The sequence below is a fragment of the Myotis nattereri genome (genome assembly GCF_964212035.1).
Source record: "Myotis nattereri genome assembly, chromosome: 15".
Classification (NCBI taxonomy): Eukaryota; Metazoa; Chordata; class Mammalia; order Chiroptera; family Vespertilionidae; genus Myotis; species Myotis nattereri.
Genome location: NC_138090.1, coordinates 17,656,261 through 17,680,894, shown reverse-complemented (window position 1 = coordinate 17,680,894; position 24,634 = coordinate 17,656,261). Strand labels below are relative to the sequence as shown.

Here is a 24,634-nt window from a genome sequence, read left to right as displayed (position 1 = left end):
ACCAGAAACACTCAGGAGAATTCTTCTTCCAAAACAGGATGCTGTGAGTGTGTTCAGTGTTAGACAGTGTTCAATGGCCTCACCTTGATTCTGAGTTCCAGGCCCTTCAAGACACATTTCTTAAATGGTTGGAAGGACAGGCTGGCGGGTGTACTCTGCCCCACATCCACGCTGCCCTCCATGGGTGAGAACTCGAAGTACTGCACCAGGGCTTTGGGGCCAGAGAGCTCTGCCTGGAAGCTGAAGTTGAACTTCCCAGCGTTGATAAAGGTGAACTCACACTGGACACACTCATTCAGCTCCACCTGAGAGACAGAGCACAGGGCAGTATGTCGAGTGAATGCAAACCATGGTTCACTCCTCTGGGATCAGGATATGTAACACGTTGGGGGAATATATCCCTGGGAAAACAGACATGTAAGATGATGTTAGCGAGTTGAACATCGTTAGGTGAATGTGGCCAGATATCCCAGCGAAGGCTATGAAGTGTTGGGGGCCCCTCATATATGAAGAGTAAGAGGGCAATTTAGTTCTCAGACCTCCCTCGGTAGCCAAACATCCTGCCTATCTGCTTAGCACAAGCATTCTTCCCCTCCCCTACCGTCTCTCCATCCCTTGAAAAATAAGAAAACATTCACATCAAACTCATATACATTCTGAGGATGGAGTGGCTCCTGGTACCTTTCTATATTCTCCTGGTCTCCCTGGCATTTGAAACAGAGAGATTCAGCTAAGAAGAACAGTCATTGGTACTGCTTTCCCAGCCAGCGCAGAAACCAAGAGGGAGCAAGGCCCGCTCACACCTTTACCTCATAGAAGTTGACCATGGTGGTCTGACTGGGAGTCAAGAGGGTGAGTAAGCCAGTCCTGTCTTTGCACTTGATCTCCGCATTCATAGTGTAGCCCTCAGCCTTGACATTTAAGGTCAAAGGGTGGGCTTTCCTTTTCACATTGCAGATCAAATTAAAGTTCACATCTCCTTCTTGCTTTGGTGTGAAGAGAATGTCAATTTGTAACCTGGTTGGGGAAGACGGCAGGTTAGCTGACAAGGCCACCTGCTACAACCTGCTAAAGAACACGAGCCCAATAGGTTAGCAGATACACTCTGAGGAAAAGGTGTTATAACTTCACATTATGATGAATTTTAAAAACCATATTTTTATTGATTTCAGAGAGGATGGGAGAGGAAAAGAGAGAGATAGAAACATCAGTGATGAGAGAGAATCATTGATCAGCTACCTCCTGCATGCCCCACCACCTGGGCATGTGCCCTGACCAGGATTGGAATCGTGACCTCTTGGTTCATAGGTCAATGCTCAACCACCTAGCAACATCAGCCAGGCCAAATTATGAATTCTGAAGGTTTTCCAGGCAAGGCAGGACATTGCTTTATGGATTTACAAATATAGTAGGTAGCAAGAAAAAGAATATATATAAGAAAAAACACGGGCTTAAAATTCTCAATACTACATAATTCGGCAGGGGAGTGAATAACAGGGAATAGGTAGGAGAGAGATGTGAATTGTTACTATCTAAGGGAAACTGATTCTCTTGGCTGCCAGGCCTGGGACTCCGGCCATTTTGGGAGGTTGAAGTCTTGGGGGCCTTCCTATTTCTTTACCTGGACATTGGCGGGAGCCAGCCTTCCATGGGACTCACGGCCAGGCTTTCGTTGAAACCTTCAGAATACCGGGAGTTGTCCTGGAAGGCAAAATTGAAGCCCTGCTCCTCCCTGTTGATGATCTGCACGGTCTCCCGGACTTCTCGGCCTGCGGAGGAAACATCAGCCCTCAGGAGCAGCCCGGGCATCGGGGCGAGCAGCCACCTGCCTGCTCCGGAAGGATCTCAGCAGACACTGCTCGGCAGGTGAGAGGAATTCTTCTTCCAAGAGATTCTCCAACTCCTTTTCTTTCCTCTTCCAAGCTCCTCAGCCGCTGACTACCTCCGTCTTCCTTTCGCTCTGCGAGTGACCTTCCTCCCCTGGAGGGGCTCCAGCTCTTACTCTAGAACTTGACCCCATCAGTTGCCTGCTCCTGCTAGGTGGCTCCTCTGCTCCGTCCCAGCTCTCCGGGGATCCTGGCGACACTGCTTTCCCTCCTTGCTCCTTCAGACCCAAGGCCTTCCTGCTTTTGCTAAGGGGGCTTCACCTTCCCTGGTAGGCCCCTTAACTCTGCCCATGCCTTTGTCAAACAGGAACGACCCCTGCATTGAACACTTTAAATTAGATCTCGTGCATGTCATGAGTCTTGACAGGGCCCTGACTACTGCAGCTGCTATTACTATTTTGCTTTTTCTTACTTTCCTTGACTATTGAAGAGAATTTATTTTTCCACAAAAACTTTGAATCACTCTATCCACTTCTCTTCTCCCTGCCCCCCAACCCTCCCGCCCCCTGGCCCCCCTAATCCTTTGGGATTAAGGTTACCAGATGAAGCAAAATTTTTTTTTCGTATATCCCAAATGTTGCATGGGACATACTTATGCTGACATACAGATTCTAAAATTTATTCACTGTTACCTGAAATTCAAATGTAACTATGTGTCTGTATTTTACCTGGCAACCCTAGCTGAGATTCTAATTGGAACTTGATTAAATTTGCATTTGCTTTTGGGAGAACTGACAAATATGCAGATCTTGGTTAGGGGCATTTTAATAGGATTTCTATAGTTTTCTTCATATAGGTCCTGTGCTGTTCTTGTTACGTTGATCCTTAATGTTATATAGGTTTTGTCAACACTAAATAGAATTTTTTTGTTTGTTTCTAAGTGCTTAGTACGAAAAGAAAGAGACACTATTGATTTTGGTATACTTGTCCTGCATCCAGCCACTTACTAAAAATTGTCTTGTTCATTTAGTATTTGTGTTGCTTTTCTCTAGAGCAGCGGTTCTCAACCTATGGGTCGCGACCCCTTTGGCGGTCGAACGACCCTTTCACAGGGGTTGCCTAAGACCATCCTGCACATCAGATATTTACATTACAATTCATAACAGTAGCAACATTACAGTTATGAAGTAGCAACGAAAATAATTTTATGGTTGGGCCACAACATGAGGAACTGTATTTAAAGGGCCAGAAGGTTGAGAACCACCGCTCTAGAAGTTCTCTGTATGAAGTAATCAACACAGCAATATGAGATAGTGTTGTCTCATTTTCCCTCAATGTTTTAGCCAATTATTTAATTTTCTTGTTTTATTGTATTTGCTAAAGCCACTAAAAAATGTTCAACAAGCCCTAGCCAATTTGGCTCAGTGGATAGAGCCCTGGGCTGAAGAAACTGCAAGGAAATGAAGTCAGTCCAGGCTCTAAAGGAATCTTCCAAGGAGGACCTGCAACAAGGCTCCTAAATTTCCTTTGGTCACGGGTGCATGGGTTTAGAACATCCTTGGTGGAAACTGGATTGAGAGGTACATATTTTGTGGCTTGGTGAACAGTGAGAAAGGTCCTCAGGCATGCTTCTAGAAGGCGCCAGGGAAAGTCCCCCCGCCAGGCTGCTCCTGGAGCACATTGCTGGGTTGGTCCCACTTCCCTCCCCTACCGGTCATGCCAACTCTAAATGTAAACCTCCAGGGCAGCCTTACCAATGAGGAGACAGCTGAAGTTGATGTGTGACTTGTCCAGATTGACCAGGGGGTCAGAGGCTTTGCCTACCAGCAGGAAAGGGACTGTGATGTTGTGCTCGGGGACTGAGAAAGTCCAGAACGCTTCTGCGATTTTCAGATGCAAAGGCGTGAACTGGAAGATAATCTGAGAAGACAGTTTGGAACACAGTGGGAAGAGGCACTTCTGTTTACTTACCCCACGTGCCCTTAGAGCAGCGGTTCTCAACCTGTGGGTCGCGACCCCTTTGGCGGTCGAACGACCCTTTCACAGGGGTCGCCTAAGACCATCCTGCATATCAGATATTTACATTACGATTCATAACAGTAGCAACATTACAGTTATGAAGCAGCAACGAAAACAATTTTATGGTTGGGTCACAACATGAGGAACTGTATTTAAAGGGCCAGAAGGTTGAGAACCACTGCCTTAGAGGCTTGTCGGCACTGGGGTTCTGGTGGCTGATGTTACCAGGTCACCACTGCCTTTCTACCCTCTCTGAAGGGCATGTAAGTCTGGCTGTCCTGTCTGATTGCCCTGCTTGCCCACAGGGTCTACACCATCCGCAGCTTCTGTTGGCTAGGCTGCCGTATTCACATCTGGTCTTTGGACGACATGTACAAATGGAGAGATTCAGATAGGAATTTGGAATTTTGACTTTTCCCGAGAAGTTTGGGAGAGTTGGCAACCCTGGCCCACTGTCTGTGTGGTGGTGATCTGCCGGAGAAGCACTGTGGCCAGCCAGCTCTGCCTGGCACTCCCTGTCAGGGTGCCCTTGGCCTGCATCATTCGTTTGTATGACCTTCCTGGAGGCAGCCGAATGCATGATTTCTGTTTCCCGGATTTGTTTCTGCCTCTAAGATTCCCTGCAGGACTTACAGGACAGGGGACCTGCAGATCTGTTTTGACCAGCGAGCTCATGCTTCTTTAAGCTGGACCCCCTCACCTGTGTCACTGTGGAGACTGCAGGCCTGAGATGTGGGACATGACGCCAGTGTTCTGTTTTGACTTTCATCCTGACCAAGTGAAAACACATCTGTGTCCTTTCACATCTGTCAGTCCCTTGGACAAAAATAACATTGTCCCATAGTGTCCAGGCTTTGGTGGGTGTCCAGCTTCCCTGTTCTGCTTTAATCATCTCAATTCTTTTAAACCCCAAATACTAGAGATCTGCTTCTCCATGGCCAACCAAGTGAGCTCAGGTCTGTCTTGTCCATGAGGACTGCCTAACCCCGTGGTCGGCAAACTGCGGCTCGCGAGCCACATGCGGTTCTTTGGCCCCTTGAGTGTGGCTCTTCCTAAGCCTCAGGAGTACCCTCATTAAGTTAATAACAATGTACCTACCTATATAGTTTAAGTTTTAAAAATTCGGCTCTCAAAAGAAATTTCAATCGTTGTACTGTTGATATTTGGCTCTGTTGACTAATGAGTTTGCTGACCACAGGCCTAACCTATATGGTAGCCACTCAAAAAACACGTGTGGATGGACTCACCCTTAGGCTGTCCACCCTAACTCTATCGCTGGTCTATGGCACACTTGCTGTGCAGAGAGATAGAATGATTGAAGCCTCGGGCCGAGCGGTCCTCATACACACACACACACACACTCACACACACACACACACACCTCGGCTTTCTTTTCAGGGTGGATGCAGCCCTTCTCTGTGAGGCAGGTGAAGGCTGAAGGGTTCTGGAGACTTTCCATTTCTTCAGAGACCCAGCGGAAGCAGTAGGTGCTAGCGGTCGGGTTCAGGATTGTAAACGTCCTGGCCGAGGGGGAAGAATCGACAGCAGAGAGTGAGAGGGAGGGCTGAGGATTAAGAGACACTTTCTCAGGACCTAACTGCCCTGGCTCGGTCCCCCTACGTGGGAACCAGAACTGTTGCAGATACTTTTTTACTGTAGAAATAAAAACCACACCTCATGTGGGGGCCCAACGTATGGCTGGAGCTCCGGGCTTTGGAGAAATAATGGTGCTAAGGGCCCTTCTGTCCCAGTGATCCTCTATGTTCAAGGTGGTGGTTAGGGATTCTATGCCTTCTAAATGCCTCCCGCCCCCCACCCCGGTATCAAAGCTAAGGAGACTGAATTCAGCTTCCTTACTGTAGCAGCTCTCCCAAGTCAAACCCCAGCGTATCAAACTGCTTCTAGGAACCCATCCAACTCAAGTCTCTGAATTCTTCCTCTGAGTCCTTTAGAAGGACTGACTGATATGAACTCAACTGATGCAAACCGAGGCAACTCACCGGAGATTCTTCGCTCCTATGCCCACACTGGTGAACTCGATCACCCGGGTGTTTGGGTCCAGAGGCCCACCACCAGGTCCTCGGAGATCCGGGTTGTGCCGATGACCAGTGATGTAGTCCGACTCTTTCAGTTCAAAGTGGCAGATGGGCAAGAAGCTCCGTCCTTTTGCTGATATGACTGGGCCTTGCTCTCCAGGTAGTAGGTTGGGAATCCTGAGAGGATATGGTTATTTTTTTTTTAAAATATATTTTATTGATTTTTTACAGAGAGGAAGGGAGTGGGATAGAGAGTTAGAAACATCGATGAGAGAGAAGCATCGATCAGCTGCCTCCTGCACACCCCCTACTGGGGATGTGCCTGCAACCAAGGTACATGCCCTTGACCAGAATCGAACCCCAGACTCTTCAGTCCCCAGGCCGATGCTCTATCCAGTGAGCCAAACCGGTGAGGGCGGATATGGTTATTTTTATTTATTTTTTAGTTTTAGCCAATTGTTGCTTTCTTAGTTGGTTGGAAACAAATATTACATCTACTAAAATATAAATATGAGCTCCATGAGTGTAGAGGCTGGTTCTATCTTGGTCAACAATATAACCTCAGTGTCTTGACCAGTACATAGTGGGTATTCATTAATTAGTGGTTGAGTGGATGAATGTGTGAATAGGCTGAGTATGAGAAGCCTGAATTCTGGTCTCTTCAGTGTTCCTAAGTGTGTGACTGAGGTACTTCCCACACCAGGGTTGAGAACATCTCCCTGCTGTAACATGAGCACAGAGGAGTACCCTCTGGCCCTCTCAGAGGCATTTGTGGGATATGGAAAGTGATGCTGAGATCCTAAAAACGTATCCTGAGCTCCTCAGAGAAAGTACACTGGATGTAAGCAGACTTTCAGCCCCAGATCCAAGCTGAGGTGGCCCAGGTGCAGGAGGGTCCCTGCAGTGTGACTGCAGGAGGCTCTTATGGCTCACGTAGGTCCCTGCCACACTCAGCCATGGTTCGTGGGATCCTTCTGTAGTAGTTCTCCATGGAGCTGCCCTGGGAGTGGGGACCGCATCAGGGACTCTCATGGCCAGGAGCTATTGGATTGGTTTTCTCTAACTCAGTCTGGACCCCATCTCTTCCTTGCTTACCATGCACCAGGTCTACAACCTCCACCGTCCCCACCACCTAATGCTTGTTGTGCTTACTGTGTGCCAGGCACTGTTCTAAGCTTCAGGGAGTTACCTCGTTCAGTCTTAACTCGAACTCTGCAAGGTGTTATTGTTATTTGCACCTTATAGTCAAGGAAACCTGGTATCGGTAAAGGTTCAAGAAAGCCTTCCTAGGTTCATGCTTGTCCCAGGACTGGAACCCACCTGGCTGCCAACTATTTTGTTGCCCAGTGGACTTTTGTCTGGGGCCAGGAAGAGAGAGGTGGGGCAGAAGAAGGGTCTAGAGAGCGTTGCTGAGCAACACAAAAGACTCCATTCTCCTTGTTCTCCAAAAGCTAGCGCCTTTGAATCTTTCCAAAGCGAAATGTGGCAAGTTGGGGCTGTGGAGGGGCCCGGGTTGGGAAGAATGGTGGTCGTGGTGGCAGAGAAGAGGGACAGGAGGGGCAGAGCTTTGCCTGGGGAGCACATCTCCTTACTGGCAGATAATAGTGCTCTCGAAGTCTCCAACCTCCAATGGGGAGAATTTCACTTGGATCTTCTCAGCCTTCCCCACTGGCACAACGCCAGAGATGGGAACCACAGAGAAGGACAGTGGGGAAGGGTCAGTCGAGTGTTCCATGGCGCTGTCCGCGGTGCTGCCCTGGCTCAGCTGATCTTTTTGAGGACCTGGGGACAGACAGAGAGCCAGTGACATTCTGCATTTGCAGTGGGAGGACAAGGAGAAGGCATCCCACTCGCAGGTCCTTAGGGACCCTCCGTGGGGTCTGGGAGCTCACCTCTTCTAGCAGATTTAGTTAACTTTAGGCTCTAGGGGTAAGGAATTAACTCCTAGCTCTCACAGGTGACTCGTGAAAAAAATATTGTCATTAATTCCATCAAGCTTTCAAATTTGTTTCCCTTTGGTCCAAGGGAGTGGGCCAAGTAGATACCTGTGGGTCTTGTGCCTCAAAAAGAATGGGTAGTGAACATAGTTTTTGGAGAATCACTGTTTTAAAGCAGGAGTTCACGATCCAGGGCCCACGGAAAAGGGCCATTTGGAAGGTCTGGGAATCTGCCATATTGAAGCAGGAATAATGGTTATTATTCCTGCTGGATCCCTTTTTTAAAGTGCTGCATGTGCATCAGCTGCAAGTCAGGCAAGGTATGTGATTTCCTGGGGAGACAGCTCATAGCTTTCACCATTGTCTCCAAGGGACTGTAATCTTCTAAAAGGTTAACATCGGAAAGATTCCTAGGGACCTGAGCTGGGATGCTGGCCTTGTGAGAGGTGGGGAGGGGGCAGGGTCCAGGTCCCAGGAGGGCAGAGGTCAGCTCTTGAGTGTCTCAGGCCCAATTGTCTCTACAGACACCAGGAGGCCTCGGCTCTGCTTCTCCATAGCTCCTTGGGCCGAGGGAGCAAGGCTCTTCTACTAACCGGGCACTCCGTTCACCCCAGGTTTTACCTGCCATCGCATTTACCTTGGTTTTCTGGCATTGCAAAGCTGACAGTCTTCGCTGTCTCTTCCAAGGTCCAGCTGAATTCCAGCTGCACACTCCCTGTGTTAACCAGCTCCAACCTGCACACAGATGGGGGAACGCATTTGAGAAACGTGCTGCAAATGATTGTGTCTTGTCGGCACATCCGACATCTAAAACTGTTACTTTTTCCTTTGGGTGAAGTCACTTTGTTTTTAAAGTATTTCTTCAAAAGGCAAGTTTTAAGCAATGTTATCTGAAATCATGCATTTGATGTACCGATTACATGTCCTTCCAAAACACAAAATATATGCATAGCCATTGAAAGTGAAAATATCCACGTTTAGCCCTTAAAGTCATCCACTGGCACCTTATGCGATGAACTCTCAGCCTGTGCCATGGTAATCCTGAAAATTCCCAGGAGAGAGGAAACAAAAATCTGTTTCACCTGCGAGTACCTTCCTGGGGTGCAAATTCCATAGCCCCTTCCCTTCGTGAATCACTTCCCGCCAGAAATAATGTCCCTGTCCTCAGAAGCCACCTGACCTCTTCCTGAGAGGCTTTCACTGGCTGAGATACTTGTCTCAAATTCTTCTTGCCTCAAGTTTCCCTGCTCCAAGACAAGAAGTGGGAGAGAGAAGCTTTTTCCGGAATCACTATTAAACTTGATCACAGACAGTGACAGCAGGAGGATGAGGTCCTGATACAAGGACATGACTGTGGCCCTGGCTGCTTTGCGCATCGGCCCACGGACTGAAGGGTCTCAGGTTTGATTCTGGGTCAAGGGCATGGATCTCAGTTGTAGGCTCAATCCCCTCTCCCCATCCCCCGCCCCCAGCCCCTAGGTGCACGCGGGAGGCAACCAATTGATGTATCTCTCTCACATCAATGTCTCAATGTCTCTCTCTCTCTCTCTCTCTCTCTCTCTCTCTCTCTCTCTCTCTCTCTCTCTCCTCCCCTCCCCTCTTTCTAAAAATCAATGGAAAAAATATCCTTGAGTGAGGACTTAAAAACAAGAAAGAAAGAAAATGATTGTGTAAGAGAAAGAAACACAGTGCTCTCCTGGTTTTAGGGGAGGAGGTCTAGGACGGGTTTAGGGATCACAGTGCTCTCCTGGTTTTAGGGGAGGAGGTCTAGGACGGGTTTAGGGATCACAGTGCTCTCCTGGTTTTAGGGGAGGAGGTCTAGGACGGGTTTAGGGATCACAGTGCTCTCCTGGTTTTAGGGGAGGAGGGCTAGGACGGGTTTAGGGATTAGATCTCCATTATCCCATCCAGGTAGTCCAGCAGGTATGTCTGAAGTCAAGTGCGTTGACTTCAGGGGGCTTATGTTCATGGTGTGAATGCGTGAGTTTAGTGGCCTTCAGCCTAAAGGAAATTTTTATAAAGTGGAGGAATCTTAGTGGCACGGAGTAGTCTTCAAAAAAGAATTCTGGGTTTAGGTAAAGGGCTAGAGAGGAACATTTTTTTTGGCCTTTGCATGCAGTAGGTCTCAGCAGCCATCACTCCCTCTGCTATTGTGCAAACACAGCCACGGACGATGCAGAAACGAATGGGCATGGCCTTGTGCCAGCAAACCCAATTACAAAAATAGGTGGCTGGCTGGCTTGGGCCCACGGGCACAGCTTGCTGATCCCTGCTTCAGGTGCAATGGGCATCAGCAGAAGATCCCACTCCTTTCCTTGTGCCGTTTGCTGCTATGATAACTTGAGAGGACACTTCAAGGGCACCAAATGCAAAATGAGGTGACCAAGTCAGGTACTAATGTTTACAAAGTAGAAATGTCAGCGGTTTCCATTTCTGTTTTTGTAATTCTCAAAGATTAGTCACAGCCCTTTTCTTTTTGTCTGTGTTGCTCTCTCTGCTTAGAAGGCCCTTTTTTCTCACTTCTTCACTGGGCTACCTCCTATCTGGTCTCCAAAATTCAGCTGGGCCACCATTTTGGGGAGCCTTCCGATACTCCATCTCTCCCATGTTGGTTTAGGCACTCTTTTTTTTAAAAGTATATATTTTATTGATTTTTTTCACAGAGAGGGAGAGGGTTAGAGAGTTAGAAACATCGATCAGCTGCCTCCTGCACACTCCCTACTGGGGATATGCCCACAACCAAGGTACATGTCCTTGACCAGAATAGAACCTGGGACCCTTCAGGCCACAGGCCAATGCTCTATCCACTGAGCCAAACCCGTTAGGGCTGCCTTAGGCACTCTTACTGCCTACACAGTGTTACTGAAAAACGGAGAAGAACCAAGCAACGCTTAGAGAGATGGAGTTACATTTATCAACAGGACACCATGCTGCCACTACCATGACCCCTATTGTCACCTATTCCCCCACTCCCCAACTGCGACCATGAACTCTGAGAGCAGAACCCATGGCATCCTTGTAGCCCTGCGTCTGAGTGTGGGTGAAGGGTTACTATAACCCTTTCTCCTTCTAAGGACAATTCTGACTTTGAACTAACTTTCTAGCTCAGTTTCCCTGGAAAATAAAGGAGAAATGCCAGCGGTGTTAATAGGCAATGTTGTTTATGGTAGAAATGACTCCCGATTGGCAAATTGCAACTGGTCTGGATGAGTGATGATTATCTGGAGGGAAGCTATAGGTGTGGGGTTCTCTGAGTGCAGTGACTCTTGTAACTGGGCATGTCCCCTGCAGGGATCCTGGAAGCGACACCTATGGAGTGGTCATGAGAAATGCTGCTTCTGTTGGTCATGGGGCTTCTTAGCTGAGGATGGGCCCTATCCCCCCACTAGTGTGGATATTGCCTGAGCTGTCACCCGGGGCCCCACACAGTTCCTGGGCCATGGTACGGATTGCTGCGAGGACTCTTCCCACTGGTGCCAGTTTCCTGCCTATCTTGATTTCAAGTGTAAACTTCAATTGCTTTGTGGGTCTGAGTGTTTCATTGGCGTCACGAAGACACTCTGGTGCATGCGACAGGCGACGCCTGGTATGTGCTGTCGTGGACACTGAATGCAGGTTTGGTTAAAGACTGAGAGGATGACGAGATGAAAGAACGTTGAGCGCTGGGAGGCTTCTGAGGACTCACTGAAACACTCGGGCCTGGTACACCAGCGTGTCCTTGAAGTGCACCTCGCTCGTCGGGCACTGGTAGGATGCGAAGTTCACGTTGGCGCTGACCTGCAGCATCAGCTCTCGGTAGTGCTCTTCCAGCACCGAGTGCGCAGGCTCAGGGTCCGTCTCTATCACCTGTAACAAAGGCAGCCGCGTCCTCAGTGATGCACAGCCAGCTGTCACAGGGACACCGTGGGGAATAACAGCACACTACTCTACACTGCAAATTAACACCAATCCATAAAGTCACATTCCAGAGTTAAAGATGAAGGAAAACCTAAAATGACTCATTAATGGGAAGGAAGTGAGAAATTACTGAGGGCATCAGAAATGCACAGGCATGAGTTTAGGGTCAGACAGACTCCAAAGAAGGTAGAAGGAAGAAAATTATAAAGATAGGAACAGTTATTAATAAAACAGAAAATAAGTCTAAAACAGAAAGGCCCAACAAAGCCAAAAGTTATTTGAAAAGATTTGAAAGACTTTTGGTGAGATTGATCAGGAAAAATACAAATAACCAACATCAGAAATGAAAAAGGGACATTATTATTGATCCTACATATTTAAACATATGGTAAAAAATATTATGAATAATTTTATGGAAATATATATGAAAAATTAGTGGAAGGGCAAATTCCTAAAAAATAATTTAATTAAAATAGACCCAAGAACAAATAAAAAAAATCTAAAGAGTCCTAATACTATTAAAGACACCAAATGGTAGTAAAAAAATCTTAAAGACCTAAGTAAATAGAGCGACATACCTTGTTAATGGAAAGGATGGAATAATATTATTAAATTATCAATTCTTCCTAAACTGACTTGTAGGTGCAATCCAATTCCAATGAATTTTCCATTTTATAGTATAGTTGACCCTTGAACAATATGGGGGTGAGGGGCACTGAACTCTGTGTATAACTTTGACTCCCCCCCAAACTTAACTATGAATGGCCTACTGTTGACTTTACTAGTAACATTAATAGTCAATTAAGAATATTTTGTCTGCTATATCTATTACATACTGTATTCTTACAATAAAGCAAGATAGTGAAAAGAAAATGTTATTAAGAAAGTCACAAGGAAGAGAAAATAGATTGACAGCATTCATTGAAAAAAGCCTGTTATATATATTGCTGTAAATGGACCCACACAATTCAAATCCATGTTGTTCAAAGGTCAATTGTACTTGGTAAATGGATTGCAAAATTATTTTGAAAAATAAAGGGCCACGAATAACTAAACAGAACAAAACAGTATGGAGGAGGGACCTCCCTTCCAGATATCAAGGCTGATTATGAAGCTACAGGAATTAAAGAAGCGTAAAACTAGCACAGGGGTGGAAAAATTGGCAATAGACTATAGAGACAAGAAACATCTAGGCACATATGAAATTTAGATGACAAGGGAGTCACGGCAGATCACAAAAGGAGTGCTGGGCCCAAAAGGGATTTGGCAAGATTAGTTATCTAGATGGAAAAATATAAAATTGGACTCTTGCCTCATACCATAATATCCAGGTGGGCCATACACACACACACACACACACACACACACACACACACACACACAGAGTGATTATTTTCTTCACTGTTAGAGAAAGGTTTTAAAAACAAGACACAAAAATAAATAATTATAAAGGGAGGGATGAACATTTTTGTTCACAAAAAGATAAATCAAAGAAAGTGAAAAGATAAGCTAAAATTTGGTGAAGATGTTTGCAGACAAAAATATATAAAGTAGAGTTTATAAAAAATAAAATGACACATACAAAGGACAAGCATCATAGGTGAAAAATGGGCAAAATGCATTTACATTAAGAGGTAACTTATATGGCCAATAATCACATGAAGAAGTATTCAACTTTAGTGAATGGGGAAATGCAAAGGCCCCAAATGAATCTATTTCCTATTTGTTTCTTTTTTTTTTTTTTCAATCCTCACCTGAGGATATGTTCTACTGAATTTTCAAAGAGAAAGAAGGGAGAGAAAGAGAGAGAAACATCGATCAGTTGCCTCCTGAACATGCCCCAAATCGGGGAATGAACCCACAACCTTTTTAGTGTGTGGGATGATGCTCCAACCAACCCAGCCACCTGGCCAGGGCTATTTCCTATTCATTTCAAAGATAAAAATAAAAAAATCCGACAATGCCAAATGTTGGCGAGATCGTAGATCAATGGGATCTCTTTGCTAGTAGAAGTATAAGTTGGTACAGCACTTTGGAAAAACATTTGGGAGTTACCCTGGAAAGTTGAACATTCCTATATCCTGTGGTTCAGCAATTCCACTTCTGGAAATATACACTCTTTCAAATGAATACAATGTGACATGAATAATAATGCTCATAGGAACACAGTCCATTCTAGAGAAGCCCCAAATAGCTTTCAAAAGAAGAATGGATGGTAAATAATAATGGAATTTTATATAGCAGTGAAATGGGTGTACTGGAGCCACATGCCACAATATGGGTAAGCACATGCAACAACCTTTAAACAAATAAAGTAAAAAAACTACAATTAAATGTTTAGTTGCATAGATTAAAAAAGAAACAAAAGAAAAAAATCAAGAGAATGAGCAAAAAAGATTCAGGAGATGACCTCCTCCAGGAAGGAGGCCGAGGGAAGGCACGGCTGAGAACCACACAGGTAATCCACGTTCTACTTCCTGTGCTGTGTGTGGGTTCATCTTTGTTTATATTATTACAAGGGAACCAACCAAGGAATAATTAAAAGAGGGACATGCATGGACCAGAGATGAGATTCTGTCTACCATTAATCTAATTCTGGACACCTGAGGGAAAAAGGAAACAACGAATAGACCAGCCATGACATTTTTGAAGAAGAAAAAGGTGAGAGGACTTGCTCAGTGAGATATCAAAGCTTAATCTAAAGCTCTACCAATTCAGAGGTGTGGTTCATGTGATATGTGTAGTATGGATGGCAGGTGGCACGCTTGGAAGTTCAGTTTGTCACTTTTGAGATCAAAGTCAAGTGGAATGGCAATGGAATGCCCTGCGGCTATTAAAAAAGAAGGATCTCTCACTCTTTGGGACAGCATGGATGGACCTGGAGATTATTATGCTAAGTGAAATAAGCCAGTCAGAGAAAGACAAATATCATATGATCTCACTTATCTGTGGAATCTAATGAACAAAATAAATTGACCAACAAAATAAATCCCAAGGCCTGGAGGCCTGGGACAGACTGACATATCTGAGAGGGGGGAGGGGATGAGAAGGGATAAACCAAAGAAATAATATACTTATATGCATAGCCCATGGACACAGACAATAGTGCGGTGCAGCATTGGGGGGGGGGGCGCAGGGCAGGGTCTTTCTTAATTATGAAGAGGGCAAGGGGAGGAGGAAATGGGGACATCTGTAATACTGTTCACAATAAAAATATATATGTTAAAAAAAAGTCAAGTTGAATGGGAACAATTTCTTTTTCCATGAAAGAAGGAAATGGTGAGACACGGCAATGGTGAGGGCAGTAGGCATCCAGGCCTGGTAGGCCTGGCCAGATTTGGGATTTAAGTCTCTACTCACTTTTCGTTTTGGAGTGAAAGTCCCGGGCATGTTTCTGGGCATGTCCACCCACTTGACTGTGCGCATGCGGTCGTCCCAGTCGGGGACCTGGTCTGCAGGTTGCTGAAACAGGATCTTGGAGACCTTACACTTGATGTCCATCTTCTTCATGTTGATGGGTATGTCTGACTTCAGGGTCATCACGATGTCCTTGGCACACCCAGGGTGGAGGTGGCCAGTCTGGGGAAGAGCCTGGTGTTAGACACTTGGGAATTCAATCTTATATAATCATTTTCTCATGACTATACAATGGAGTTTTCCAGCAGTTATGTGACATATGATATAGCATTAGGCTGAATGCAGAAGCAAATATAAGGATTAGCTGTCTCTTCTATCAGGTCAGATATTAAAGAGATTTATAAAAATGCAAAATAATGCCTCTATTCTCACGCAATTTCAATTTTTTTTTATTTTGAAAGATATAGCTGTTTTTTATAAAAATATATTTATATGACCATGCAATGGGCTTATTATTATATTTTAAAATTAATAAATGAGTGCAGTTTTTAAAAACACTCTCAGTTTTAATTTCTAATATGGTAAATATTGATAGATATAACCTACATAAACAAAAGCTCTTTGGGGGGTATCCTCAATAATGTTTAGGAGTGTAAAGGAATCCTGAGACCAAAAAGGCTCAGATTTGCTGCAAATACATGAGAAATCCAATTTGGGCTGTAGAAAAAATCATTTATGATTTCACATACATAAACACGCACATACAATACTCACACATATACCAAAACTCATATGTAAACAAAACTCACATATATAAAACAACATATATATGAAATATATATATACATATATATATGCACATATATATATATTCTAGTCCTTTCATGTTTCTGAAATTGCCTCTTCTGGAAGATGAAAGGGGAAGAAAGCTATGTACTTACCATACTTCCCAGGGCCACAAATATGTGTGTGCATATACAGGAGCGTGAGTGTGTGTGTGGAAGGGTGTGGAGGGGTGAGTGTGTGTGTGGACTCTAAGAAGCTTATCCCTGTCTACTTTCACTAATGATTCACATCTCTCCAGGAAGCAAACCTTCCTCCTGCTAGCAGTCCAAGCTTTAAAGGTGGGGCCCCAACCCCCTCGCTCCATGCCCTGAGAATTCTGTGCTTGAAGACTTGGCGGCTGGAACAGAGCGGGAGGCAGTGGGTATGTCTGCGTGTATCAGTGTCCTGGTACACACAGACATACGCACTGCCTCCTGCGCTGTTCCTCGGAAGTCAGTTATCAATGAAAAGCGCCTGCGGGCCAGAGGCTAGGATCTGCTACCATGTTGTCCGAGGCCTTGGTCAATGGTGAGATTTGGTCAGCAATTCACAAAATGTGCGCTGTGAGATGCTAAAAGGAGGGGTTAGAAAATTGCAGGCAAAACACACTTAGATAGGTGTTAGAATGCTGAAGGGCACTGGGGGGTCTTTAAGAGAAAGATGTAACTTGAAACATATTCAAAATCTCAGTTGTCCACAGAAACCATCACCCCCATTTTATCTTTTAGTGAACCACTAATGCTTAAAGAACACACACCTAGGGGGACACAGGTGTACACTCTGGGATAGGAAGACTGGGACCTTTTCCATCCACACAGGCTTCCATGGAATTTCTCAACATCAGCCTAGCAACAGTCTTGGCAGACTTCATTCTCTGCTCTTAGATCAGAGGGTGTGTGTGTGTGTGTGTGTGTGTGTGTGTGTGTATCCACAGGAATGGACTAACAATCAAATAGGTTTGGCTTAGGCCTAAAGGAGTCCAGAAACAGTAAGTAGCTTTCACTTACCTGTGGGGCAAAGGCAATTGTAGCTAACGAGGGCCATTCAAACCGAATCACATTCACTTGGCTGTGGTTAGTGACTGTGAAGCTCACGCTATAGCTGCTTCCAATGTGGCAGTCCCCAAACTGAATGTGGTCCACCAGAGCAGCTAGGGAACAGAGCAGAAGGCATGTGGGTCCCCCGGCCTCTTCCCAGGGCCCCGACCCAGCCGAGGCAGCACCAGAAAGACAATGTGTCGCATCCTCATGTAACCCCTCCCTCCTTGGATTTTCTATTGGAAAAACTGGAGTCCTGAGCAGTAAGCTTTCCTTCCTTGGGGAATCTACTTATCCATCCATCCATCCATCCATCTTTCCATCCACCCACCTTGGCCCTTACCTCCAAGAGATAACACAGTCCCCAACTCCATTTATTTGCTGAAACATTACTACTAAGGGTTAGGGTTGCCAGATAAAATACAGGAGTCCCATTACATTTGAATTACAAATAGACTATGAATAATTTTTAGTATAAACATGCCCCGTGCAATATTTTGGGATACACTTAAACCAAAAAATAATTCATAATTTATCTCAAAATCACATTTTTTAGAAAAATGTATTTGTATTGACTTCAGAGAAAAAAGGAGAGGGAGAGGGAGAGACAGAAACATCAATGATGAGAGAATCATTGATTGGCTGCCTCCTACACGCCCCCCAAACTGTGACCTCCTGGTTCATAGGTTGACACTCAACCACTGAGCCACTCCGGCCAGGCCTGAAATTCACATTTAACAGGGACTTCTATAGTCTGATTTTCTAAATCTGGCAAGCCTCTCAGAAGTATAAAATTTGATTTCTGAACTAGGGCTCACTGCTGGCTCCTGCTTGACTTCTGAGAAGAGAGAAGCCGCCCTGTAGCCACAAACAGGGGTGAGGAGTGCTGATTTTTACCCATGTCATATAGACAGCGCAATGCTCTATTCCAGGACTATAATGAAGCTCCTAGAAAAACTATGGGACGGTGTTGGTGTAATTCACTTCATAGCAATTAGGCACACAGTTAGGGTGCTTAGCAAATGCTTTCCGAGGGTCACGAGGAAGTAAATTCTCTCCTACCCCAAAGAGTGCAGTCAACCAGATGAAGCTGCAGCACTTGACAGACTGCAGAGCAGAATGTCTTCAGCTTTCGTATACTCTCACATCACCTAGAGGCCCCGCTAGAATGCAGGTTCTGATCAGCATGTGAGTGCTGGGGGAGGGCCTGGAATTCCCATGTCTGAGAAACTCTCAGGTAATGCTGATGCTGTAGGTTCTCAGACGACAGAGAATGATGCTCTAGAGGAGGCACAAGCCTACACCTGTTAAACAAGCCCACCATCTCTCTTAGAATGTCCACGATACGTGGTGCAGGTGAAACAGACAATGTCAACGTGAGCCAGTTAATAGATATAAACATAGGAAACGGCAGAGAGATGTGTATTCCGTTCTCGCTAATCTGGGGTTTAAATTTTGGTTATTAGCTAAATTTGAATTGGAATCTAAACTATAAACCCCAGAAGGGCAGAGACGCTGGCTGCTCATCAGAACTCCAGGGCTCAGCACAGTGCCTGGAACATGCACAGGGATGCTCCATGAATGTCCCTCGAGGGTACACAGGAGTGCAAGCAGTGACGGAGCCAGGCACGAAAGGGCATACAGGGATGCAGAGGAGAGTCGGTCCTAAATTCCCAGGAAGCTAGTTGATCTGTTTTTTTAAATTTCACTCTCATTTAAAATGACCCAAGAGCCAACAGTTGTCAACACCTCACTGTTGCTTCTCCCACCTGCCACCAAGTTTTCCATAGATACGTCCTCGGTGACCTCGGACATGTCGAAGGCCTCCCCGCTGGTGGGAGCCACCAGCCCGTGGACGTTGTCCAAAGTGATGTCATCCTCGTAGCCTTCTCCCACCAGGCGGATGATCGTGTCCTCGTACTGATTGTTGAGCACTGACAAGTGGATGGTGCCTGTCATCCTCCCGACATTTCGGGCTCGGAAAACAACATCAAATTCGGCTGTCTCCCCAGGAAGAACCACCAGGGACGCCGTGTGAGCTTTCTTTGCTGCAAAGAGAAGAGAGAAGCATGCTGTAGGGTCAGCTTAAAGGAAGGTGCATCCATAAAGACCCTGACTCAAGGGCAAGTGTGGGAATGAGCACTGTTGAGCGTGGCCATTGGTGACTAGACACCCTGCTCTCTCTGGGTCCTGACTAGTCCCCCAGTGAAACAGTGACTGGGCTCCATCGCTCTCTAGAAGCTACTCTTCCTCAGCTTACCTTTGGCATGGGGTTCGTTTTCCTCTATGATGTAGATGTAGGAGGTCGTGGGCCTCCCTTTCAGGGAGAAGACTTCTAGTTGGTCCTGCAGGTCAACATGCAGCTGGAGAAGGAAAGCAGGAGTGAGTGTTACACTTACAGGCTGCTCATGGGTTTTGAGGCTACGGTGAGACCCCGTGCTGTTTGGAAAGTATTCCCAAAAAAGCCATTGTGCCTAGTGCCCGATTTTTTGTTTCTTATGAAGAGGGAGAGATCATAAATATTAGACCTAGAGAGGAAAAAAGAACATTTAGTGCAGCTCTTGTTATCCAGGTAAGGAACTGGAGGCCCAGAGAGCACAGGTACCTTCCCAGATCAGCCAGCTCAGTAGTGTCAACGTGGGTTTGCCACAGCCTCTGCTTTTGACAGAGGTGGTTGTAAAATAGACTCTAGACCAGTGGTTCTCAACCTTCTGGCCCTTTAAATACAGTTCCTCATGTGGTGACCCCCAATCATAAAATTATTTTCGTTGCTACTTCATAACTGTAATGTTGCTACTGTTGTGAATCATCATGTAAATATCTGATATGCAGGATGGTCTTAGGCGACCCCTGTGAAAGGGTCCTTTGACCGCCGAAGGGGTCGCGACCCACAGGTTGAAAACCGCTGCTCTAGACTAATAAATGAAAATGGGTATTTGTCATTCCATGGGGGATTGCATGCATATGAGTTTCTAAAAACCAGTGTCTCCTAGGTACCAGTGCCTGAGTTGTTTGACAGTGTCATGTTGAGTATCCTACCAAGATGAGAGAAAACCAAGGTGGGCATTTTCTCCAAAATTAATTGGAGAAAAATGATGTTTTCCAGCCCACTGATTTAAAAAATAAAATCAGCCTGGCTGGCGTAGCTCAGTGGTTGAGTGTCAACCTATGAGCCAGGAGGTCACGGTTTGATTCCTGGTCAGGGCACATGCCCAGGTTGTGGACTCAATCCCCAGCTGGGGGCATGCAGGAGGCAGCTGATCAATGATTCTCTCTCATCATTGATGTTTCTATGTCTCTCTCCCTCTCTCCTTGCCTCTCTGAAGTCGATAAAAAACATATAAAAAACCCTGATTATGTTGATTTTAAAAATAATCTAAAAGAAATTCTAGAGTTAAAAAATAATAACAAGAATTTATTTGGAGGTTTAATAGCAGATTAGTTATAACTAAAGGCAGAGTTAATAAACTGAAGACAGGTCAAAAGAAATTATGCACAATGAAGCTCAGAGAAAAATGGATGGACAATACAGTGAGATTGTGAGACATAGAGGATATACTAGTAGTGAGATGGTCTTCTATATGTTTAACTGGCTTCCCAGAAGGAGAGATGGGACAGAATAGAATAAAAGCAACATTTGAACACACATCTAGGAATTTTCCAAAAATTGCAGAATCGAGAAGCCCAGTGATTTTCAAGAAGGATAAACAACAAGAAATCCATACATAGACACATAATAGTGAAATAGCAGGAAGCAAATACAGAGTGACAATGTAAAACACAGTCAGAGGGAAAAGATTGCCTTGAAAGAACATTTTAGACTGACAGCTGGCATCTCAGCAGTCACAATGGAAACCAGAATGATATCTGGAATGATATCTCCCATTTGCTGAAAGAAAACAACTGCTAGCGCAGAGTGTTCTATAGCCAGTAAAAGTTACATTAAAGATGAAGAAGAAATGAAGATTTTAAAATAAAAATAGAGAATTCATTACCAGCACACATGCATTAAGGAAATAGTAAAAAGTATTCTTTGGACAGTAGGAAAAGGATTTCAGATGTAAAGTTGGAGATGCAGGAATGACAAGCAAAAAAATAAAAAAATAAATAAATAATCATCATCATCATGTGGGTAGACCTTAAAGAGTTTTAACTGTATAAACAACAATAACAATAATAGTAATAATGTCTTGTAGGGTTTACAATATGTACAGAATCCGAAGCCCTCGACAAGCTGTCCCCTTACTCTGCCTTCTGTATTTATCTCCCACTGCTCTCCTATCTGTACACTATGCTCTCATGAAGCTGGTGTTTACTAGCTCCTGTTTGTACCTTCTGCTTTTTTGCTTGTGTGACTTTGTCTTTGCCATTTTCTTTTGCTACCTGGATGCACTCACTCACTGCCATGCCCACCAACTAAAACCCAGTTACCTACAGTGCCACTCAGATGTCATTTTAGAGTGAAATTTTCCTTGATCCCCTAGATGGGATCAAGATCATTTTCAAAAGTCCTACAGTCTTTTGTTTAACCCTTACACAATTTAGCACTTTTTTTGTAAAATAAAATTTTACAAAATATAATGGCTGAACCAGAAGTCCCTACAGATGCTACATCTCTCACCCTCAATGAGGTTCCTTTTGTTTTCCTTTATTATAAATGCAATGTTCATTACAGAAAAAAACAAAGACGACACTAAGCATACCCATAATCCCACCCACTAAGCTTGGTGCATGTCGTACACGGCCTCACACAGTGATTGTTAGTGGACTATGGAATCTGCTCTCTGACACTCCTTGAGGGTAGAGAGCATGTCAGATTTTCCTCTGCATTAACACAGGTTAATGGATGAGGAACATCAAAGAAGTCCTCATACAAGAGGGATAGCAGGGACCTCAATGTCAGAAATCTTACATCTGAAGGCTTCTTCTCCCTTTCCACCCCGCACTTCACCCCCCAGCAGTACCTGGGCGGGGATGTTGCCATTGTTCTTGAGGATGAGAGGCAGTTTCTCTGAATGGCCAAGAAGAAGCCTTTTAAAGAGGAGCAAGAGGTTTCCATACTGGTTGTGGAGAATTGGCCGCACAATGGTCACCCGAGGGAGGGTCCCCTCTCCCACGATATCAAACGCGAGGCTTCGGTTCTTGGTCTGGATGCTGCAGGGGAACAGGGAGATGGAGGCCTGTCAGCCCGGCATGGCAGGAATGACATCCCATAGGGTGTGGCCTGCAGCCCCGCTTGCAGGAGAGGTTGCTGGGGTGCTGGTACCTGGACACGCCATCCAAGGTCGCCTCGAAGATACACTGGTACGTCTGCATGGTCTGGGGGGTGAAGGTCACCGTGGCAAAGGCATGTGAACGACTGGCAATACACATCTTGTTGGGTTCCACTTCAAAGATGTCAATGATGCGGGCAGTGGCCTGGGGAGGGGGGAGGGGCAGGAACCCACACATGTGTGAGCTATGTGGCATAGACACAGGGTTTGCTGCTTATCTCTGTTGCCCCGGCTGTGAAATCTCCCCGCTCAAAGCTCTGGGGTAAACATGTTCCATTGCCTGCACAGTCATGCCCCTGAAAGGGGCAGCCTAGACACTCTGGGACCCATATTCCAGCAATAACCAAGTTTCCTTTGTTTTTTTTTTCAATGGGCAGCCTGTACTTTAGGACGGGGAGAACATATCATGCCTGCAAACCCCCCGTTAGAAACTTATCTTTGTTTAGAAATCAGGCTTCCTCACCTTTTTATGTTTTTTTTTTAAGCATAAAAAAAGGAAGAAAGCTGCTCCTTTGTATCCCAAATAAAGTCAAAGAATAATGACTGGATGTCACTGGGGCGTGAGGGACGTCATAAGAGGAATTAGTCTCCCAAGCCCTGTCCCTCTGTGGTGGGTGCCAGCCTCCTGGGAATGCATACTCTATTCTGGCTCTAGGCTGGGCCAACCCTCTGGGTGGTCTCCCCACCACCACCAGCCATGTGAACAATGCCAGCTCTGGGGCCCAAGGACACCTGGGCCAAGATTCTACTTTGGGGCAGAGAACTGAGCAGCTGAGATAAGACGATAGCATCTGTAGCACTTCTGCTTGGAAATGAAGGGTGAGTGAAACCTATTGACTCAGCCCTCTCGCTTGTCATCCTGAATTTTCTATTCCACCATGAAGAATATATAGAAAATTCCTCACAGCCCAGCCCCCTGCTCTCTGTGGTCGGTCCAGTTTCCTCCTACAACTTCCAGCAGGGCCTGAGTGTCAGATAATCCCCACTGATGTAGACAGGCTCCAGGGCAGGGGTTTCCAAGAGTTCTCTCCCCGGCTTTCAGCCAACACCGGTGGGCTGGGGCCGAGGGGGGCTGCTTACCTTGTTGGAGACAGGCTTAACCACAATGGTCACATCACAGGCGATCTTCCCCACATTGCTCATCTTGAACCGAGCCTTGGCCTGATGGCCCACCATGACATGGCAGAACATGAACTTGTTCTCATCCTCCACAAACAGCCCCTTGCTCTCTGTGGTCTGCAGGATGCTGTACAGGTTGGTACTGTTGCAGATCTGGTGCTCCTCAAAGACGGAGGCGTTGTTGTCTGTCACGAAGGCTGGGGAGTGGAGGGAAGACTTAGACACAGCCCGGTAGCCCAGTTCCTGCTTTCTCTAATTCCTCACTTGGAGGTTTGGGTTCCGACAAAGGACAATCATAGAAGAGAGATAGGGTGTGAGTGATGGGACATAGTCTAATTTCTTTCATACGGATCTTGTGGGTCGCCAGACCCCAACCACCGTTCCTCCCAATGGCAAGGAGGGGTAAGATCAGGATCTGGGGTGGGCTTAAGAGAGGAGGAGGCAGTTGGCTCCCTTTGGTGCGAGGCTGCAGAGCGCCTCTAGCCAAAGCAAAAGCTCTCCCTGTGCTCCATCTGAGATCCGCTGGGTGAAAGCTGCAGCATGCTCAGTCAGTCACCGGCACTGTGCTCCGTGCGCGTGTCGTCCACAGGGAGTGACCTGGCCATGAACAGGCTGGATACGGGACTTGTGCCAGATCCCATCGAACCACGATTCCCAGAGAACCTGGTCATCTGAGAAGCCCAGACCAAACTAGGAGTTTTAAGCTGCACATCCCTGTGTAGGTGTGCATGCCTTGTAGGTCTTTAGGGAGAAATGTGGCTGAAGACGTGACTAGAGGAAGTTCTAAGGCCCCAAAGGTAGCAGCCCAGCCATGTTTGCTCCACATGTGCATGGGGGAGGGGCGGTTACAGAGGAAGGTCTTGTAAGGGATGCGGTCCCCTCTGAGTGCTCAGTACCTGGTAGACAGGCTTCCGCCAACAGGCTGTAAGGAATGCCGCCAGGGTGGTCTCTGGGGTCTCGGTCAGAGATATCGATCGCCATAAACTCCTCACACTTCCCCACAGGGTCAGCCACGCAGTCAACGGTGAGGGTCTGTGCTCCTCCGGCAGAGACGGAGCCAAACCCAGGGTACACGGTGAACATGCCGTGGCTGTAGCGAGCCTGCAGGAGACAGTGGGATTGTGGGAGGGGTGGAGCCAAGCCCTTCTACCAGAGCTGTGAGATGGGGTCAAGAGGGACTGTTGGGGGGTCCCCCAGAGGCTTCCTCTGGAGCTCAGCTCTTCTCCTGGGGGGAGGGCCTGGGGGTTCTTCAGGGAGGGGATCTCTCAGTGCTTCCGACTCAGCAAGTTCTCAGATGAAGCACAGAGA

The 24,634-nt window shown here is 46.1% G+C and overlaps 1 protein-coding gene across 1 annotated transcript in view; it reads right to left on the bottom strand.

Annotated features, from left to right (window-relative positions):
- The window catches only part of HYDIN (HYDIN axonemal central pair apparatus protein), a 329,140-nt gene that overhangs the window by 24,672 nt on the left and 279,834 nt on the right, over positions 1-24,634 (bottom strand). Inside the window, exons 57-73 of the mRNA XM_081108072.1 lie at positions 24,223-24,427; positions 23,288-23,523; positions 22,201-22,352; positions 21,899-22,088; positions 19,195-19,297; positions 18,704-18,982; positions 16,905-17,047; positions 15,076-15,294; positions 11,504-11,664; positions 8,456-8,553; positions 7,474-7,663; positions 5,846-6,058; positions 5,227-5,365; positions 3,581-3,746; positions 1,622-1,769; positions 810-1,017; positions 84-305 (exon numbers count right to left, since the gene is read on the bottom strand). Of these exons, the coding sequence (XP_080964198.1) occupies positions 84-305; positions 810-1,017; positions 1,622-1,769; positions 3,581-3,746; positions 5,227-5,365; positions 5,846-6,058; positions 7,474-7,663; positions 8,456-8,553; positions 11,504-11,664; positions 15,076-15,294; positions 16,905-17,047; positions 18,704-18,982; positions 19,195-19,297; positions 21,899-22,088; positions 22,201-22,352; positions 23,288-23,523; positions 24,223-24,427 (3,072 nt within the window). The remainder of the gene's footprint in view (positions 1-83; positions 306-809; positions 1,018-1,621; positions 1,770-3,580; positions 3,747-5,226; positions 5,366-5,845; positions 6,059-7,473; positions 7,664-8,455; positions 8,554-11,503; positions 11,665-15,075; positions 15,295-16,904; positions 17,048-18,703; positions 18,983-19,194; positions 19,298-21,898; positions 22,089-22,200; positions 22,353-23,287; positions 23,524-24,222; positions 24,428-24,634) is intronic.